The sequence below is a fragment of the Leucopleurus acutus genome (assembly GCF_964270905.1).
Source record: "Leucopleurus acutus genome assembly, chromosome: 4".
Classification (NCBI taxonomy): domain Eukaryota; kingdom Metazoa; phylum Chordata; class Mammalia; order Artiodactyla; family Delphinidae; genus Leucopleurus; species Leucopleurus acutus.
Genome location: NC_139146.1, coordinates 42,964,363 through 42,985,964, shown reverse-complemented (window position 1 = coordinate 42,985,964; position 21,602 = coordinate 42,964,363). Strand labels below are relative to the sequence as shown.

Sequence of the window (21,602 nt, the reverse complement as noted above, 5' to 3'; positions counted from 1 at the left end):
TCATTCTCACAACCCTGCATTTTTACCTCCCTCTCCACATTTAATGTTTTGATATCATATTTTACATCTTTTTGTTTTGTGTGTTTTTGACTACTTATTGTGGATATAGATAATTTTACTACTTTTGTTTTTTAATTTTACTACTAGCTTTATAAGTGGTTGATATACTACCTTACGGTTTGTTTGCTTTTATTGATGAGGCTTTTGCTTTTTAAATTTTCATATTTCTAGTTGTGGCCTTTTTTCTTCCCACTTAGGGAAGTCCTTTTTTTTTTTTTTTTTTTTTTTTGCTGTATGCGGGCCTCTCACTGTTGTGGCCTCTCCCATTGCGAAGCACAGGCTCTGGACGTGCAGGCTCAGTGGCCATGGCTCACGGGCCCAGCCGCTCCGCGGCATGTGGGATCCTCCCAGACCGGGGCACGAACCCGTGTCCCCTGCATTGGAAGGCGGAATCCCAACCACTGCGCCACCAGGGAAGCCCAGGGAAGTCCTTTTAACATTTCTTTTTTTTTTTTAACATCTTTATTGGAGTGTAATTGCTTTACAATGGTGTGTTAGTTTCTGCTTTATAACAAAGTGAATCACTTATACATATGTTCCCATATCTCGTCCCTCTTGTGTCTCCCTCCCTCCCAACCTCCCTATCCCACCCCTCCAGGTGGTCACAAAGCACTGAGCTGATCTCCCTGTGCTATGCGGGTGCTTCCCACTAGCTATCTACCTTACGTTTGGTAGTATATATATATCCATGCCTCTCTCTTGCTTTGTCACACCTTACCCTTCCCCCTCCCCATATCCTCAAGTCCATTCTCTAGTAGGTCTAGTAGGACACAGTATTTATTCCTGTCTTACCCCTAGGTTCTTCATGACAGTTTTTTTTTTTTCTTAAATTCCATATATATGTGTTAGCATATGGTATTTGTCTGTCTCCTTCTGACTTACTTCACTCTGTATGACAGACTGTGGGTCTATCCACCTCATTACAAATAGCTCAATTTCGTTTCTTTTTATGGCTGAGTAATATTCCATTGTATATATGTGCCACATCTTCTTTATCCATTCATCCAATGATGGACACTTAGGTTGTTTCCATCTCCTGGCTATTGTAAATAGAGCTGCAATGAACATTTTGGTACATGACTCTTTTTGAATTACGGTTTTCTCAGGGTATATGCCCAGTAGTGGGATTGCTGGGTCATATGGTAGTTCTATTTTTAGTTTTTTAAGGAACCTCCATACTGTTCTCCACAGTGGCTGTATCAATTTACATTCCCACCAACAGTGCAAGAGGGTTCCCTTTTCTACACACCCTCTCCAGCATTTATTGTTTCTAAATTTTTTGATGATGGCCATTCTGACTGGTGTGAGATGATATCTCATTGTAGTTTGATTTGCATTTCTCTAATGATTAGTGATGTTGAGCATTCTTTCATATGTTTGTTGGCAGTCTGTATATCTTCTTTGGAGAAATGTCTATTTAGGTCTTCTGCCCATTTTTGGATTGGGTTGTTTGTTTTTTTGTTATTAAGCTGCATGAGCTGCTTATAAATTTTGGAGATTAATCCTTTGTCAGTTGCTTCATTTGCAAATATTTTCTCCCATTCTGAGGGTTGTCTTTTTGTCTTGTTTAGGGTTTCCTTTGCTGTGCAAAAGCTTTGAAGTTTCATTAGGTCCCATTTGTTTATTTTTGTTTTTATTTCCATTTTTCTAGGAGGTGGGTCAAAAAGGATCTTACTGTGATTTATGTCATAGAGTATCCTGCCTGTGTTTTCCTCTAAGCGTTTGATAGTTTCTGGCCTTTACATTTAGGTCTTTAATCCATTTTGAGCTTATTTTTGTGTATGGTGCTAGGGAGTGGTCTAATCTCTTCCTTTTACCTGTACCTGTCCAGTTTTCCCAGCACCATTTACTGAAGAGGCTGTCCTTTCTCCACTGTACATTCCTGCCTCCTTTATCAAAGATAAGGTGACCATATGTGCGTGGGTTTATCTCTGGGCTTTCTATCCTGTTCCATTGATCTTTCTGTTTTTGTGCCAGTACCATACTGTCTTGATTACTGTAGCTTTGTAGTATAGTCTGAAGTCAGGGAGCCTGATTCCTCCAGCTCCTTTTTTTGTTCTCAAGATTGCTTTGGCTATTCAGGGTCTTTTGTGTTTCCATACAAATTGTGAAATTTTTTGTTCTAGTTCTGTGAAAAATGCCAGTGGTAGTTTGATAGGGATTGCATTGAATCTGTAGATTGCTTTGGGTAGTAGAGTCATTTTCACAATGTTGATTCTTCCAATCCAAGAACATGGTATATCTCTCCATCTGTTGGTATCATCTTTAATTTCTTTCATCAGTGTCTTATAATTTTCTGCATATAGGTCTTTTTTCTCCTTAGGTAGGTTTATTCCTAGATATTTATTCTTTTTGTTGCAGTGGTAAATGGGAGTGTTTTCTTGATTTCACTTTCAGATTTTTCATTATTAGTGTATAGGAATGCCAGAGATTTCTGTGCATTAATTTTGTATCCTGCTACTTTACCAAAATCATTGATTAGCTCTAGTAGTTTTCTGGTAGCATCTTTAGGATTCTCTACGTATAGTATCATGTCATCTGCAGACAGTGACAGCTTTACTTCTTCTTTTCCGATTTGGATTCCTTTTATTTCCTTTTCTTCTCTGATTGCTGTGGCTAAAACTTCCAAAACTATGTTGAATAAGAGTGGTGAGAGTGGGCAACCTTGTCTTGTTCCTGATCTTAGTGGAAATGCTTTCAGTTTTTCACCATTGAGGACGATGTTGGCTGTGGGTTTGTCATATATGGCCTTTATTATTTTGAGGAAAGTTCCCTCTATGCGTACTTTCTGCAGGGTTTTTATCATAAATGGGTGTTGACTTTTGTCGAAAGCTTCCTTTGCATCTATTGAGATGATCATATGGTTTTTCTCCTTCAATTTGTTAATATGGTATTTCACGTTGATTGATTTGCGTATATTGAAGAATCCTTGCATTCCAGGATTAAACCCCACTTGATCATGGTGTATGATCCGTTTAATGTGCTGTTGGATTCTGTTTGCTAGTATTTTGTTGAGGATTTTTGCGTCTATATTCATCAGTGATATTGGCCTGTAGTTTTCTTTCTTTGTGACATCCTTGTCTGGTTTTGGTATCAGGGTGATGGTGGCCTCGTAGAATGAATTTGGGAGTGTTCCTCCCTCTGCTATATTTTGGGAGAGTTTGAGAAGTATAGGTGTTTGCTTGTCTCTAAATGTTTGATAGAACTCGCCTGTGAAGCCATCTGGTCCTGGACTTTTGTTTGTTGGAAGATTTTTAATCACAGTTTCAATTTCAGTGCTTGTGATTCGTCTGTTCATATTTTCTATTTCTTCCTGATTCAGTCTTGGCAGGTTGTGCATTTCTAAGAATTTGTCCATTTTTTCCAGGTTTTCCATTTTATTGGCATAGAGTTGCTTGTAGTAATCTCTCATGATCCTTTGTATTTCTGCAGTGTCAGTTGTTACTTCTCCTTTTTCATTTCTAATTCTATTGGTTTGAGTCTTCTCCCTTTTTTTCTTGATGAGTCTGGCTAATGGTTTACCAATTTTGTTTATCTTCTCAAAGAACCAGCTTTTAGTTTTATAGATCTTTGCTATCGTTTCCTTCATTTCTTTTTCATTTATTTCTGATCTGATTTTTATGATTTCTTTCCTTCTGCTAACTTTGGGGTTTTTTTGTTCTTCTTTCTCTAATTGCTTTAGGTGCAAGGTTAGGTTGTTTATTCGAGATGTTTCCTGTTTCTTAAGGTAGGATTGTATTGCTATAAACTTCCCTCTTAGAACTGCTTTTGCTGCATCCCATAGATTTTGGGTCGTCGTGTCTCCATTGTCATTTGTTTCTAGGTATTTTTTGATTCCTCTTTGATTTCTTCAGTGATCACTTAGTTATTAAGTAGTGTATTGATTAGCCTCCATGTGTTTGTATTTTTTACAGATCTTTTCCTGTAATTGATATCGAGTCTCATAGCGTTGTGGTCGGACAAGATACTTGATACAATTTCAATTTTCTTAAATTTACCAAGGCTTGATTTGTGACCCAAGATATGATCTATCCTGGAGAATTTTCCATGAGCACTTGAGAAAAATGTGTATTCTGTTGTTTTTCATGGAATGTCCTATAAATATCAATTATTAAGTTCATCTTGTTGCATGTATCATTTAAAGCTTGTGTTTCCTTATTTATTTTCATTTTGGATGATCTGTCGATTGGTGAAAGTGGGGTGTTAAAGTCTCCTACTATGAATGTGTTACTGTCGATTTCCCTTTTTATGGCTGTTAGCATTTGCCTTATGTATTGAGGTGCTCCTATGTTGGGTGCATAAATATTTACAATTTTTATATCTTCTTCTTGGATTGATCCCTTGATCAATATGTAGTGTCCTTCTTTGTCTCTTCTAATAGTCTTTATTTTAAAGTCTATTTTGTCCGATATGAGCATTGCTACTCCAGCTTTCTTTTGGTTTCCATTTGCATGAAATATCTTTTTCATCCCCTTACTTTCAGTCTGTATGTATCTCTAGGTCTTAAGTGGGTCTCTTGTAGACAGCAAATATATGGGTCTTGTTTTTGTATCCATTCAGCCAATCTGTGTCTTTTGGTGGGAGCATTTAGTCCATTTACATTTAAGGTAATTATTGATATGTATATTCCTATTCCCATTTTCTTAATTGTTTTGGGTTCGTTATTGTAGGTCTTTTCCTTCTCTTGTGTTTCTTGCCTAGAGAAATTCCTTTAGCAGTTGTTGTAGAGCTGGTTTGGTGGTGCTGAACTCTCTCAGCTTTTGCTTGTCTGTAACGGTTTTAATTTCTCCATCAAATCTGAATGACATCCTTGTTGGATAGAGTAATCTTGGTTTCAGGTTTTTCTCCTTCATCACTTTAAATATGTCCTGCCAGTCCCTTCTGGCTTGCAGAGTTTCTGCTGAAAGATCAGCTGTTAACCTTACAGGGATCCCGTTGTGTGTTATTTGTTTTTTTTCCCTTGCTGCTTTTAATATGTTTTCTTTGTATTTAATTTTTGACAGTTTGATTAATATGTGTCTTGGCGTATTTCTCCTTGGATTTATCCTGTATGGGACTCTCTGTGCTTCCTGGACTTGATTAACTATTTCTTTTCCCATATTAGGGAAGTTTTCAACTATAATCTCTTGAAATATTTTCTCAGTCCCTTTCTTTTTCTCTTCTTCTTCTGGAACCCCTATAATTCGAATGTTGGTGCGTTTAATGTTGTCCCAGAGGTCTCTGAGACTGTCCTCAGTTCTTTTCATTCTTTTTTCTTTATTCTGCTCTGCAGTAGTTATTTCCACTATTTTATCTTCCAGGTCACTTATCCGTTCTTCTGCCTCAGTTATTCTGCTATTGATCCCATCTAGAGTATTTTTCATTTTATTTATTGTGTTGTTCATCATTGTTTGTTTCATCTTTAGTTCTTCTAGGTCCTTGTTAAATGTTTCTTGCATTTTGTCTATTCTATTTCCAAGATTTTGGATCATCTTTACTGTCATTATTCTGAATTCTTTTTCAGGTAGAGTGCCTATTTCCTGTTCATTTGTTAGGTCTGGTGGGTTTTTATCTTGTTCCTTCATCTGCTGTGTGTTTTTCTGTCTTCTCAATTTGCTTATCTTACTGTGTGTGGGGTCTCCTTTTTGCAGGCTGCAGGTTCTTCCCATTGTTTTTGGTGTCTCTCCCCAGTGGCTAAGGTTGGGTTCAGTGGGTTGTGTAGGCTTCCTGGTGGAGGGGACTAGTGCCTGTGTTCAGGTGGATGAGGCTGGATCTTGTCTTTCTGGTGGGCAGGTCCACGTCTGGTGGTGTGTTTTGGGGTGTCTGTGGACCTATTATAATTTTAGGCAGCCTCTCTGCTAATGGGTGGGGTTGTGTTCCTGTCTTGCTAGTTGTTTGGCATAGGATGTCCAGCACTGTAGCTTGCTGGTCGTTGAGTGAAGCTGGGTGCTGGTGTTGAGATGGAGATCTCTGGGAGATTTTCGCTGTTTGATATTATGTGGAGCTGGGCGGTCTCTTGTGGACCAGTGTCCTGAAGTTGGCTCTCTCACCTCAGAGGCACAGCACTGACTCCTGGCTGCAGCACCAAGAGCCTTTCATCCACACGGCTCAGAATAAGAGGGAGAAAAAGTAGAAAGAAAGAATTAGTAGAAGTAGAAAGAAAGAAAGGAAGGAGGGAGGGAGGAAGGAAGGAGGGAAGGAAGGGAAAGAAGATAAAGTAAAATAAAATAAGATAAAATATAATAAAGTTATTAAAATAAAAAAATGATTATTAAGAGGAAAAAAAAAAAACGAATGGATAGAACCCTAGGACAAATGGTGGAAGCAAAGCTATACAGACAAAATCTCACACAGAAGCATACACATACACTCAAAAAGAGGAAAAGGGGAAAAAATCATAAATCTTGCTCTCAAAGTCCACCTCCTCAATTTGGGATGACTGGTTGTGTATTCATGTATTCCACAGATGCAGGGTACATCAAGTTGATTGTGGAGCTTTAATCCGCTGCTTCTGAGCCTGCTGGGAGAGATTTCCCTTTCCCTTCTTTGTTCTCACAGCTCCCAGGGGCTCAGCTTTGGATTTGGCCTGCCTCTGCGTGTAGGTCGCCGGAGGGCGTCTGTTTTTCCGCTCAGACAGGACGGGGTTAAAGGAGCCGCTGATTCGGGGGCTCCGGCGCACTCAGGCCGGCGGGGAGGGAGGAGCACGGAGTGCGGGGCGGGCCTGCGGCAGCAGAGGTCGGCGTGACGCTGCACCAGCCTGAGGCGCAACGTGCGTTCTCCCAGGGAAGTTGTTCCTGGATCACGGGACCCTGGGAGTGGCGGGCTGCACAGGCTCCCCGGAAGGGGTGTGTGGATAGTGACCTGTGCTCGCACACAGGCTTCTTGGTGGCGGCAGCAGCAGTCTTACCGTCTCATGCCCGTCTCTGGGGTCCGCGCTGTTAGCCGCGGCTCGCGCCCGTTTCTGGAGCTCCTTTAAGCAGCGCTCTTAATCCCCTCTCCTCACCCACCAGGAAACAAAGAGGTAAGAAAAAGTCTCTTGCCTCTTCGACAGGTCCAGACTTTTCCCCGGACTCCCTCACGCCTAGCAGCGGTGCACTAACGCCCTGCAGGCTGTGTTTACGCCGCCAACCCCAGTTCTCTCCTGGCGCTCCGACCGAAGCCCGAGCCTCAGCTCGCAGCCCCGCCCGCCCCGGCGGGTGAGCAGATAAACCTCTCAGGCTGGTGAGTGCCGGTCAGCACCAATCCTCTGTGCGGGAATCTCTCCGCTTTGCCCTCCGCACCCGTTGCTGTGCTCTCCTCCGGGGCTTTGAAGCTTTCCCCCTAAGCCACCTGCAGTCTCCGCCCGCGAAGGGGCTCCCTAGTGTGTGGAAACTTTTCCTCCTTCATGGCTCCCTCCCACTGGTGCAGGTCCCGTCTCTATCCTTTTGTCTCTGTTTATTCTTTTTTCTGTTGCCCTACCCAGGTACCTGGGGGTTTTCTTGCCTTTAGGGAGGTCTGAGGTCTTCTGCCAGCGTTCAGTAGGTGCTCTGCAGGAGTTGCTCCACGTGTAGATGTATTTCTGGTGTATCTGTGGGGAGGAAGGCGATCTCCGCGTCCTACTCCTCCGCCATCTTCCCGGAAGCCTCCTAACATTTCTTGTAAAGTTGTTTTAGTGGTACTGAAGTCTTCTAGTTTTTGCTTATCTGTAAAGCTCTTTATCTCTCCCTCAAATCTGAAGGATAGTCTTGCCAGATAGAATATTCTTGGTTTAAAGTTTTTTTCTTTCCATCAGTTCTCTCCCTTCTGACCTACAGGGTTTCTGCTGAAAAGTCAGCTCATAGTCTTATGGGAGGTCCCTTGTATGTATCTAGCTGTTTTTCTCTTGCTGCTTTTAATATTCTCTCTATCTTTAATTTTTTGCCGTTTTAATTATAATGTGTCTTGGTGTGGACCTCTTTGAGTTCATATTCTTTGAGACTCGCTGTTTCCTGGAACTGAATGTCTGTTTCTTTTCCCAGGTTAGTGAAGCTTTCAGCTATTATTTCTTCAAATAAGTTCTCTGCCCCTTTCTCTTCTTCTTCTGGAACCCCTATAATGTGAATGTTAGTGCACTTGACGTTGTCTCAGAGGTTCTTAAACTTTCTCATTTTTTTAAATTCTTTTTTTTTTCAGGTTTGGTATTTCCACTACTCTGTCTTCCAGTTCACTGACTGTTCCTCTGTATTTAATCTGATGATTCCTTCTAGTGTATTTTTTATTTTGATTGTATTCTTCACCTCTGTTTATTTTTCTCTACAGTTTCTAACTGTTAAACTTCTCACTGTGTTCATCTATTCTTCTCCTGAGTTTGTTGAGCATCTTATGATCATTATCTTGAATTCTTTATGGGTTAGATTGCTTATTTCCACTTTGGTTTGTTCTTCTTCTGGGGTTTTGTCTTTTTTCTTCATTTGGAACATATTCCTCTGTCTCTTCATTTTGCCTAATTCTCTGTTTATTTCTATGTAACTAGTAGGTCACTTAGCTTTTATGATCTTGGAGAAGTGGCCTTCTGTCAGAGACATTTAATGGGGCCCAGCAGCACCCTCCCCTCTGCTCACTAGTGCTATATGTTCTGGGGGTGTCCTCTTTGTGGGCTGTGTGGGCCCTTCTGTTGTGGTGGGACTGACTACTTTGGGTGTGTGGTAGGTGGGGCTGGCCCCTGGCTCAGTTGGCTGCTGGGCCTTGCCTTGTGTGGTGGCTGCTGGCTCATTGGTTGTTGTGGCTGAGTCTACGAAGGCAAGCTGCATGTTCCAGGGGGTCCTGGCGCTGGTGCTGGCTTCAGGGGCTGGGGGTACCTGGTGGTGGTGGTGGTCCAATACCAGGTGTGCTGTTAAGCCCCCTGCACTAATAGACTAGAGAGAGTACTCCAGAATGGTGCTTACCAGCACCATTAGTGTCCTAATGGTAGAATGAGCTCCCCAAAATGGCGCCCCCAGTGTTTATGTCTGTGTGGGGAGTCCCAGTTCCCTCCTACCTCTCAGGGAGTCTCTCCAGGATCAGCAAGTTTGTCTGACCGAGATGTCTTTCAGATTACTGCTTCTTCATTGGGACTTGGAGTGATGGAGATTTTGTGTGTATCCTTTAAGAGTGGAGCCCACTTGTCTCTCACATATGCAAACCCCACTGGCCTTCAAACCCAGACATTCTAGGGGCTCGTCTTACAGGTGCAGGACCCCTGGGCTGGGGAGCCCAATGTGGGGCTTGGACCCCTTGCTCCTTGGGGAGAACCTCTGTAATTGAGATTATCTTTCCATTTGTGGGTCATCTACCCAGGGGTGTGGGTCTTGACCCTACTGTGTCTCCGACCCCCTTAGCCATCTCATTGTGGTCCTTCGTTATATCTTTAGTTGTGGAAAATCTTTCTGTCAGTTGTTCTCATAGATGGTTGCTCTGTAAATAGTTGTAATTTTCCTGAGCCTGTGACAGGAGGTGAGCTCAGTGTCTTCCTATTCCACCGTCTTGGCCACACCTCTGTGGATAGTTAATGGTTAATGAAACAATATATACACTTGGTTTAAATTTATATTGAGCTTTGTGATGGATTTTATGAAATATTGAAACTGTTTTTAGAATAAGAGGCAACAAGTAAAATGCCTTGTGTTACCTGACATACATCAAGTGCCACGTACTGGGTAGTGTTTTAAGTACTTTAAATATACTGACTTTTAAAATCAGTACAACAATGTGATGAAGTTGGTAATGTGATCATCCCAATCTTATATATGGGGAAAGTTAAGTAACAGAGAGGTTAAGTAACTTGCCCATGGATTACCCAGCTAGTAAGTGGCAGAACTAGTATTTCTCCAAAGCTCATGCTCTTAACCACTCAACTATCCTGTCTCTATATTGCTATATTGGTAATGACTATTATGGGTCAGACCTTGAATTCTCCTTTGAAGGGTTCATAGTATAAATATCAGAGGCATGTAAACACATAATCATAAATTGATAGGGAAAGGCATAAGGGAATAAAGGTAAAATTTCCTTAACTTGGTTCTTCTGTCTTTATGTTTTTTGTTTTGTTTTGCTTTTAAGTGAGACTGTATTTTGCTTTTAAGTGAGACTGTATTCCAGCTACATCAGTGGTTCTCAGCTGGAGGCAGTTTATCCCATAGAAGACATTTGGCAATGACTGGAAATATTCTTGGTTGTCACAACTTGGCAGAGGGGAAGAATGCAACTGGCAGCTAGTGCGTAGGTGCCAAGGATGCTGTTAAACATCCTACAAAGACCTTCGCAACAAGTAATTACTTGGCCCAGAATGTCAACAGAGCCGCTACTGAGAAATCCTGTTTTACATATTTCTATTTTGTGTACATCTTTCCGTGTCAGTACATACCTTTAATTCCTTTTAGTATTATCTGACTTTGGCTTCATCAGTTTGGGCTGTTGTAACAGAGTACCATAAGTTGGATGGCTTAAACAACAACTGTGTTGGTGCTCACAGTTCAAGAGCCTGGTAAGTCCAGAATCAAGGTTTCGGCAGATCCACTGTCTAATGAAGACTCTTTTTGGCTTGTAGACAGCCATCTTCTCGTTGTATCCATGCATGGCATAGAGGGGAAGTAAGCTCTCTCCTGTCTTTTCTTAAAGGGCACTAAATCCCATCTTGAGGGCTATATCCTTATGATCTAATTAACTCCCTAATTACCTATCTCTCTTTTTTTTAAATTTTAGTTTTGGTTGCACCAGGTCTTAGTTGCCGCAGGCAAACTCCCTAGTTGTGGCTTTTGGGCTCCTTAGTCGTGGCTCACCAGCTCCTTTAGTTGCAGCACGTGTGCTCCTTGGTTGCAGCCAGTGGGCTTCTTAGTTGCGGCCAGTGGGCTCCTTAGTTGCAGCTCGTGGGCTCCTTAGTTGTGGCATGCAAACTCTTAGTAGCGGCATGCATGTGGGATCTAGTTCCCTGACTAGGGATCGAATCCCACGTCCCCTGCATTAGAAGGCATATTCTTAACCACTGTACCACCAGAGAAGTCCGTCTCTCTTTTTTTAATTGAAATATAGTTGATTTACAATATTATGTTAGTTTCAGGTACATTACAATACAGTACATTATAGGTTATTACAAGATACTGAATATAGTTCCTTGTGCTATACAGTAGGTCTTTGTTCTTCATCAGTTTTATATATAGTAGTGTATATCTGTTAATCCCATACTCCTAATTTATCCCTCCCCCACCTTACCCTTCGGTAACCATAAGTTTGGTTTCTGTGTCTGTGAGCCTGTTTCTGTTTTGTAAATAAATTCATTTGTATTAATTTTAAGATTCCACATATAGGTGATATATAATATTTGTCTTTTACTTAGTATGATAATCTCTAGGTCAATCTGTGTTGTTGCAAGTGGCAATATTTCATTCTCCTTTATGGCTGAGTAATTATTCCATTGTATATGTATGTACACCACATCTTCTTTATCCATTCCTCTGTTGGTGGGCACTTAGGTTGCTTCCATGTCTTGGCTATTGTAAATAATGCTGCTGTGAACATTGATGTGCATGTATCTTTTTGAATTAAGAGTTTTCGTCTCTTCTGGGTATATGCCAGGGGATTGAGTGGGATTGCTGGATCATATTGTAACTCTATTTTTAGTTTTTTAAGGAACCTCCCGACTGTTTTCCATAGTGGCTGTACCAATTTACAGTCCCACCAAGAGTGTAGGAGGGTTCTGTTTTCTCCACACCCTCTCCAGCATTTATTGGTAGACTTTTTGGTGATGGCCATTCTGACCGGTGCGAGGTGATATCTCATTGTAGTTTCGATTTGCATTTCTCTAATAATTAGTGATATTGAGCATCTCGTGTGCCTGTTGGCCATCTGCATGTCTTTGGAGAAATGTCTATTTAGGTCTTCGTGTTTTTTGATTGTGTTGTTTTTTTGATATTGAGTTGTATGAGCTGTTTGTATATTTTGGAAATTAAGCCCTTGTTGGTTGCGCCATTTGCAGATGTTTTCTTACAGTCCATAGGTAGTCATTTTGTTTTGTTTATGGTTTCCTTTGCTGTGCAGAATCTTATAAGTTTGATTAGGCCCCATTTGTTTATTATTTTATTTCTTTTGCCTTGGGCGACTGATCTAAGAAAAAATTGCTGTGATTTATATCAGAGAATGTTTTGCCTGTGTTCTCTTCCAGGAGTTTTGTGGTATTACGACTTACATTTAAGTCTTTAAGCCATTTTGAGTTTATTTTTGTGTATGATGTGAGGGAGGGTTCTAACTTCATTGATTTACATGTGGCTGTCCAGCTTTCCCAGCATCCACTTGCTGAAGAGACTGTCTTTTCTCCATTGTATATTTTTGTCGCCTTTTTCAAAGATCAATTGACCATAGGTGTATGGGTTTATTTCTGGTCTCTCTATTCTATCTATGTGTCTTGTTTTTATGCCAATACCATGCTGTTTTTTTTTTAATAGCTATTTATTTTTTTATTTTTTTTTGCGTTACGCGGGCCTCTCACTGTTGTGGCCTCTTCCGTGGCGGAGCACAGGCTCTGGACGCGCAGGCTCAGCGGCCATGGCTCACGGGACTAGCCGCTCCGCGGCATGTGGGATCTTCCCAGACTGGGGCACGAACCCATATCCCCTGCATTGGCAGGTGGACTCTCAACCACTGCACCACCAGGGAAGCCCCTACCATGCTGTTTTGATTACTGTAGCTTTGTAGTATTTTCTGAAGTCTGGGAGGATTACACCTCCTGCTTTGTTCAGTTTCCTCAGGATTGCTTTGGCAATTCTGGATCTTTTGTGGTTCCATATAAATTTTAGGATTATTTGTTCTAGTTCTATGAAAAATGTCATGGGTAATTTGATAGGGATCACATTAAATCCATAGATTGCTTTGGGTAGTATGGCCATTTTAACAATATTCTTCCAGTCTAAGAGCATGGGATGTCTTACTGGCAAAGAAGAAGAGCATTCTAGATAGGAGGTGAGCAGGTACAAAAGCATAGAGGAATAAAGCTCATAGGGTAAGCGGGAACTCTTGAGTTGTCACAGTTGAATTTAGGGTCAAAGTGGCAGAGACAAGGCAGACTACTAAATAAAAACTTATTTTGCATATTTTGAAAATAATGATAATTTTATTTCATTATTTGTAAGTATTTTCTTCCCTTTGATCAAGAGCACTTAAAAAATATTCTCATATCTTAATTATCATTTTTACATGATATAAAACATACAATGAAAAAATTATCTGTTGCGTATAAGGGAGGCAACATAGATCCAAACAGACAAAACATTTTTGGGATATGGGTGGATATATACAGCTAAAGCAAATTCAACATTAGGCGCATCAGTATTATGTACTCCAGTGCTATACACAGCTTCAATTAAAGGCTTCACTTCAGAGTATGGCATGTGAAGGGGAAATCCAGAGAACTGAAGGAAAGCAAAACAAAATTTTTAATCATTAGTGAACGTGAAGTTTTCACTGTATTTTTTCCCTAAGTAAGTACGTACAGTTCTTAATATTCGTAATAGGAAGTCTTCCTTTTGGATCTTAAAGTCATTTATTTAGTTTTGTTTTCCTGTCCAGCTATATATTAGCAATATAGAAAATGGAGAGAGGCTAAATGTCAATTTTAGTTGCTAACATACTGACTTGGTGTTTAAGACACCTGTTAGTCACCCAGCCACTCTCCAGTGTTTCCTTCTTTCTTCCTAATAGCCCCAAGTTTGCATAGAAGCCCGTGCAATTCCAGGCACCTAGGTTAAGTTAATACCTTCTATCCCCTTGGCCTCAGTGTTGATCTACAGAAAAGAATGTATAATCTAGGAAACTTGAAAGGGATAGTGGCACGCAGATGCTCTGTTCTGCTCAGAGCAATATGTGTGCAGATGTGAGTCCTGCTGGGGAACTATTCCAGCCATTTGCTACCACAAGAAAAGCCATCCTGTGGGTGATGCCACCATATGGAGGAGGGCAGAGTGGGAAGACTTGCAGACATGTGGTATAGCCCTGATAGCTACTCACCCCTAACTTTTACCTAAATAAGCCCATAAGTTGTTAATGTTCAAGCTTGTTTGAAGTAAGTTTTCTGTTACTTGAATTGAAAACATCCCAGCTGAAAAATGAGCCTTATAAGGTAAAGGTAATTTTTAGTCAGTGAGTAGAATTAAATGTACAACTTGATTTCATACTGTTTAGCCAGTGAGGCTTACTGTTTTAGTTTGAGACTACTTTCTAGGTTTTAGGATCCAGATAAAGGATGTGAACACACAGCACTACTGACAGGCAGTAGAGAAAGCCTATTAATGAGAATTTTTCTTAGCAGTGAAAAGCAATTAGTATAAAATATCCTTTAAAAAAAAAATCTGACCAAGAATGGTTGGTTTCGTCTTTAGGCTCAGTTGAGTCTAACATGATTTAGCCAGATATTTTCATTTTATTTAATGCTCTTACAATTTTATAAAAGATATTATTTTTCATAGGACCCTCCTACAAAAAAAGGTGGTGTTTTGGTTTTATAGAGGCATTTTGCTCTTTAATGGTAGGTTCATTCTTGAGATCTGAACTTCTAATCACAGTTTTTAGTCTGTGCTGCTTCATCTGTGTACTTTGGGGAGTAATTTAGGCATTTTGATTCCAAAAACCCGTAGTACTGAGCAATTTCCAATTTAAAATGAACTACTTACCCTGTAGTCTCCTAGCTGTTTCAGCAGTTCTGCTCTGTGGTCGTCTTCCACATCTTCTCCATGATTTCTTTCTAATAGAGGCAAGAAATGACGCAGAGTAGAGGTACAGTATCTATTCCACCGAGTCAGATGGCGAGGCCTCCAGTCCATGATTTTTTCTTTTAGTATTTTTTCAATCCTGTTTATTAAAGATAAGTTCCATTTTTTGGTGACTTGACTTTTCCCTTGTAAACAAAAATAAAAAATAGTATTCTGAAACTATTAGAAGAAACAAGATTTTTGGGGGGAATTTGTTGTTCTTAGGATCCCAAATAAGGCTGTATTTGAAATTTGCAGTTGAGAGTAAATTGGTATTTTTTAGTAATAATACCTTAAAAAGGGTCACATTTAATCTTGTGCAGCTTGACATGCTGCTCTTCACACAGCTTGAGACAGTAGAAAGGGCACACAGGCTTTGAAACTAGAAAGGTCTGGCTGGGCTCAGAAGCCCCCTTTAACACTTGACAAGTATGTGGACCTCTCTGAGCCTCAGTTTCCACACGTGTGAAACTGGGGAAATAAGTTCTATTTTACAGCATTATAAGTATTATTGGGGCTCAAATAGGCTCTTACTCGCTTTGTACATGTGTTAGGTTTTTAAAATAGCTGAAGTTCACTTAAGCACTAATTGGACAAAATAGGCATATTTAAGCTGAGGGTTATGATACTGTCTGAACAAGACCCATAAATAACATGACGTTGAACTCTAACCTGAGGTAAAGTTTTTGGAGAACTACCTATCATTGCTGGATTTCACTGCTGTATGTCTCACACCATGCTGATGCTAAAGCCTTCTTTTGAGCCTTGGGATTTAGAGATCACATTTGTACTTTGCATCTATAAACATGAATTAAAGTTTAATTGCCCAAATTATTTTACATTGATCCAGGTGGAAAATTGTTTAGTTGGATATTAACACTCCTAGTGACAGACTGCATATGCATTTATAGATATCAAGTGACCTGTCTTGTAGTTCAGCTGCAGCCACTTTGTCGGTGCGCTGGTAAATTAGCTCTTCTGGCTATAAAAGAAAAAATAGTTCAGGAATTTTAGAAATCAGTTACACTTAATTTCAATAGCTATACATCCTTTCCTAATTTTTTTTTTAAAATTATGAACTCTCAGACATTCAGTTAGTTAGACATCGAGGATAATGTAACAGATGCAAATATACCCAAGACCTACTTTAAATAAAGCATCACAAATTATAATGCTTTGTGGTTCTTTCTCTATTTTATCACCCTTTTCTGTCACAGAAGTAATCATGATCTGAATTTGTTTTTTAGCACTCTTTCATTCAACATATACTGAATACCTACTGTGTGCCAGGCACTTACTTACACAAGTGAAGGGGACAGAGCTGTGAATAAAATCCCTGCTCTCATGGTGTTTACATTATAGTCAGTGGAGATAGGCAAATTAGTGAAATGTGTTTATGATTTAACTACAGATGTATGTATCCCTAAACAATATATTGTACTGCATGTTTTCTGAAATTTATGTAATAATTTTATACTGTAAACATGCCATTTTTTCTCCCTTAACATTATATTTAGAATAGCAGATACATATTTTCAGTGTGCTTACTAATATTCATGAATATTAATTCATTTGTGTAACTACTATAAAATATTCTACTATATACCATAATTTATCTCTTCTGTTGTTCCAGTTTTAGGCTTTTGCAAACAGTGCTCCTATGAAAATTGTTATGTTACCTTGTATACATGGGAGAATTTCTCTAGGGTGATTTTTCTTAAAACTTCTTTTGGAAAGGTTTGATCCACAGTAAAAAATACATTTTATATTACACACACAGTATCTATATATCTATAGCTATCACATTTAAAGTTTTAGTAAACAGTTCTCATGCTTACTATTTATAATCTATTACTGTCCAGGACCCTCTAAATTAATGTTATGAGCCCCTCCTGGATCATGCCCTGCAGTTTGATTTCAGGTTTCAATAGCAGTGATGAAATTAATTTAGTGAATTGAGACCAGCATTGAAAAAATTAAATGAAATATATTTTGTGGTATTCTTTTGGGTCATGGGACTCTGTATCAAAACTTACTCTTTCACATATTTGTGTACTGGTTCATGATATGATGGTCTTTCTTATTGGGCTTAACTAACTTTGAAAATGAAATATTATTCTAGACTAAATATCTAGGAGTGGAACTAAGGGTCAAAATATATCTGGCTACCCAATATAACGACATCACATTCCTCACTTTCTATATCTACATTTAATTGTTAATAAAAAAATTATACCTGAACACTGGAAAGGCCAGGATATGGAAGCCTTCTTGAAAAGAAAGATTTCCATAGCTTGGGCTTGGTGACATCAAAATTCATCCTTAATGGGGAATCATATTGTTGAATATTAAACCAAATCTAAAAAAGACAAGACTACATTAGCATATATGGTAGCAGATGTATGTGTATACGTGTGTGTATGTATGTTATATAAAGAGACACAGCAGAGAGAGACAGAAAGGGAACATGTAGCTTGCACATTTTTTGTCATTTTGATTTTTAAGACTGATAAGCACTTTATGATCAGTGGCATCATATAGTTGTCACCAGCCATTTTTTTTTTAACATTTTTTATACCTGCAGTTGAGGTGCACCTTACGATTAATTGTAGGTTGATGAAATAAGGTAGTTCCTGGTGATAAGACACTTAGAATCTTTTGGAAGAAGACAGACAAGGCTACTCCCTTCTCGGGCTAGCCTTTCCTAACCTTGCTCTTCCCAGCCTCCTAATTGTGGTAGGTGTCCATCTCTTTCCTTCCACAGCACTCTGTAACCTCTGAGATAGCACCTGTCTTATTGAGGCACTGTAGCATATTAATTCTGGAACCAGACCACTTGCATTTGAATTCTGGCTCCAGCGTTTACTAACTGTGTGACTTTGGACAGTTTAATTACCGTATGCCTCAGTTTCCTCCTCTGTAAAAGTGGGATGGTCGTACTTAACCTCATAAGGATGATGATAACATTAAATGAGTTGATACATTTATACCTCTTAGAACAATGCCTGGTACATAGTAAGTACTCAATAATTGTTAGCTATTTTATTACTGTTGTTAGTATTTATCATTATTTATAGTTGTTTATCTCACTAGACTATTAGATGTTGCCTTGAGGACATTTGCCATGTGCTTTATTCACCATTGTATCATTAGCATCCAGCACAGCTCCTGGTTGGCATGTGGTAGGCATATTGAGTAACTGTGTGCGTGAGTGGTGAATTTGTCCATTCAACATAATCAAGTACCTTATATTTAGTCTCAGTTCTAATCACTGTGGATAAAGTTGTGAATGAAACATAGTTTCTACCAGCATGCAGTAGCTAAGGAAAAGACAGTGCAAACAAACAAATACATGGGATATCAGATGATACAAGATGTGGTAGATTGCATCCCTGGCCCCAGTTCCTCACCCCTTCCTATACCCGCAGCCTTTGCCCTGTTACTTGGCAGTTACTCCCACTAAAAGGGCAGAAATGTATTTCCTTGCCTCTTGACTTTTGGTCAGTAGAATGGGATAGCAGTGTCATTATGTGACTTCTGTGTCCAAGCTTAAGCAGCCCTGTGTGTTCCTGCTTGCCCTCTTGTGCCTCTGCCAATTGTCATTGCCCTGAGTCCCAGAATAAAAAGGCATGAAGCAGGGCTCTCCCAGCCTAGGTCAGCAGAACCATCCCAGCTGACTCAGATCCATGAGAATAATTGTCTGAAGCCATTTCTTTTGGGGATGGGTTTTTGGTATTTTGTTGTGGCAAAAGCTAACCTTACAAGGGCTATGGAGAAAACTGCAGGAAGAGGTGAAATTTTAGGGTAGGCAGAGACGTTTTCACTGGAAAGAGCATGAAGGAGTGAGGGAGAAATTAATGAAGATACCTGGTCAGGGGAAGGGTCATCTATGCAGAGGAAATAGCAGATGCACAGTGTGTCTGAGGGACAGCAAAGAAGACAAAGTGACTTCAGAGGAGTGAGCAAATTAGAGCAAGAAAGAGATCAGCAGAAGATGATGGGGGCAGGGCAGCTGTCAGATCATAGAAGGCCTTGTGGGCCATTTTAAAGATTGAGGCTTTGACTGTTGAGTGAGCCAGGAAGCCACTGGAGTGTTTTATGCAGATGAGTGACATAATTTCCTTCTATTTTAACAGGAATATTCCTTGCTCTTTCGAGATTAGACAGCAGGGGGTAGGGGCAAGTCATTTAAAGAAGGCAAGGTCTTTAAGAACTATAATTTGGCTGTAGGGTAGGGAATGTGCAGAAAGTAGTGGGAAATAGCACTGGAAAAAAAGAAGTCAGGTTACATAGGGCTTTCATAAGTGAGACATTTATTTTTAAATCTGTATACAGTGAGGTACCCTCAGTACTTTTTGAGCCATTGAATGATGAAAGCTGAAATTCAGTAACAGGTATCAGTGTACCAAATAATGGACTGAATTGGAGACAAATTATTTAGTTGGCTACTTATAGTAATGCAGGATGAAACAATAATGATATGACCTGGAAACAGAAGAGGTAGAATCTATATGAGTTGGTATCAAACGGATTGAAGTAGGAGGAAGTGAGGGAGGGGGAAAATCAAGGACAGTTCTGGGGTTTGAATCTGGGTAACTGATATCCACAGAAGTAGGAAGGCCAGGAGGAGGAGCTCTTTTTAGAGATAAAGGAGAAATGATACGAGTTGTGGATGGCCTGAGTTTGTGATTTTGGTAAAGCATCTGGGTGTCTAGCAAACAGTTGAAAATTCAGGACCCAAAGATTCTGGGGCTAGTGACAGAATTGTGACTTTTCTTGCCAGGATAAACTAGATAGAGATATAATAAATAATGTGTGATTCTGCAAGAAATCTAAATGTAGAACTTTCAGGAAAATTTACTTCTAAGGTGTGGAAAGAAAAGCCAGTGGAAGAAACCTAGGGAACTATTGCAGAGAAATGAAAATCAACAGTCCTTTATCAGTAAACCGAGGATGAGAAAGTGTTTTTTTCCATGAAGAGGTGATTAGTTGTGTCACGTGCCATAGAAAAGGACAGGAGAGTGAGGAATGGAGTAAACCATTGGATTTATTTATGCATTAGCAAGACAATGGTGCTTCTCAGAGGGTATTTCTGTAGAATGGTCAGGGAAGGGGACTAGATTATAGGCGGTTAAAGTCTGAGTGTACTGAGGAAGTGGAAGCAGGGCATATAATTAATATTTAAAGAATTTTGGAAGGAAAGGAAGGAGGGGCAATGGTAGTTTAGGCTGTAGCCGGGTTGGGAGAAGCATGTTTTAGAATTGTTGAACTTCTGAGCCTATTGATGGAGAAGGAGAGAGAAAACATATAGAGGCCAAGTTGGGACAGTTAGTGGAGCCAAGTGTTGGAACAGGAGTAGAAACACAAACATGGGTGGAAGGGGGAGACTTACTTCTTGGCAAAGGAGTGAAGGAGGAAAAAGGCTAACAGTCCAAAGAGGTGGTGTGGTAGAGCAGGGGCAGTTGAGGTTTCAGAGTGCCAGGCCTGCAAAGCGAGCCTGAGGTCCTCTCCTGAGGGTGGCCGAGGCTTAGAGCAGGTTCAGAGCAGCTGCCATGTGGGATGGCCGGCATCATGAGCCACTGCTGCCTGTCTTGTTAGAAGAGGAGGAAAGGGGGTCTTTCTTCCTCACGGAACTTGGGCTTTATGTGAATTAGTCAACCATACAGTAATTGTTTTGAGAACTAATAAATTTGACAAAGAATGGAGTTCTCTGTAGGCTTTTCCAATGCCTGTTGACTCTGCCTGATTACTAATATGACCTTAAGATGGTTCTCTACATGTATTAATAGATGGAGCTTAGCAGATCATTTATGATTATGATACTGCTTTTAATTAAAAATAATAACATGCAAATTGTACACTACACTGCTCTTTTCACACTTGTAATTAATAATAGTTACCATTTGCTGAATACCTATGAAAGACAGGTACTTTGCTGAGTGCTTGGCATATGTTATCTCTAATTATAGTAGTAACCCATAGACCAGTGGTCTTCAAGGTAGGGTGCACATCACAGACATAATAGAAGAAATATTAGATCTTCTAATTATTTCTTTTTATTTTAAGAGTTTCTTCTGTGTATAATATAAATAATATATTGATCCATAAGTAAATACATATATAATTTATAAATAAAAATACATATATTGGGGATATATGCTCAAATGAGTTTTCTGACAGATAAAGTTCAGAGAACACTCAGGTAGATAATGATTATAAACACAGTCACAGTAGCCAACACAGGGTTGCTACTGTATGTTAGCTGCTTTGCATTGATTATCTCATTTACTTCTCACAACTACTCTGTAAAGTAATTACTAACAAATACCTTCATTTTACCAGTGAAGAAACTGATGCTGTATAAGATTAAGAAACTTTCCTAAGCTTACATAACTAGTAAATGATGATGTTGGAATTTAAACTCAGGCAGTGTGATCCCATAACTCGTGTTTTTAACCAGCGCCTTATAGAGTACCCTTCATAGTTAAATGGCCCCCCAAACTGGGTGCAAGCAGAATCACCTGATGGTACCTGGGAATCTCTTAGAAAAAGAAAAGGAAGAAAAGAAAGACAGTCTTTTCAGGTGATAAATTTGGCTCATTTAGTTCTCAAAACACTATGAGTTCGGCATTGTAAACTCTTACTTTGGAAGGGAAAACAGGACAAGCCAGAGTACAAACTCAGGTCGTCTGAATCTAAATCCTAAGTTCTTTCTTTAACCTCATTCTGCTTCTCGAAGATCAGGTGACTAATTCAACCAGAAGTTTTTATTTAGAACAGTTCTGCCACTGTGCTTGACACTGCGTTTCTTTAATTGGTATTATATATGTT

General features: G+C 39.7%; 1 protein-coding gene across 1 annotated transcript in view; it reads right to left on the bottom strand.

Annotated features, from left to right (window-relative positions):
* Positions 1–13,247: 13,247 nt before the first annotated feature.
* CC2D2A (coiled-coil and C2 domain containing 2A) overlaps positions 13,248–21,602 on the bottom strand; it is a gene marked incomplete at its 3' end in the record, with an annotated part of 135,600 nt that continues 127,245 nt past the window's right edge. The window contains exons 35-38 of the mRNA XM_082838732.1: positions 17,008–17,130; positions 15,695–15,753; positions 14,694–14,871; positions 13,248–13,436 (exon numbers count right to left, since the gene is read on the bottom strand). Coding sequence (XP_082694858.1) covers positions 13,248–13,436; positions 14,694–14,871; positions 15,695–15,753; positions 17,008–17,130 — 549 coding nt within the window. The remainder of the gene's footprint in view (positions 13,437–14,693; positions 14,872–15,694; positions 15,754–17,007; positions 17,131–21,602) is intronic.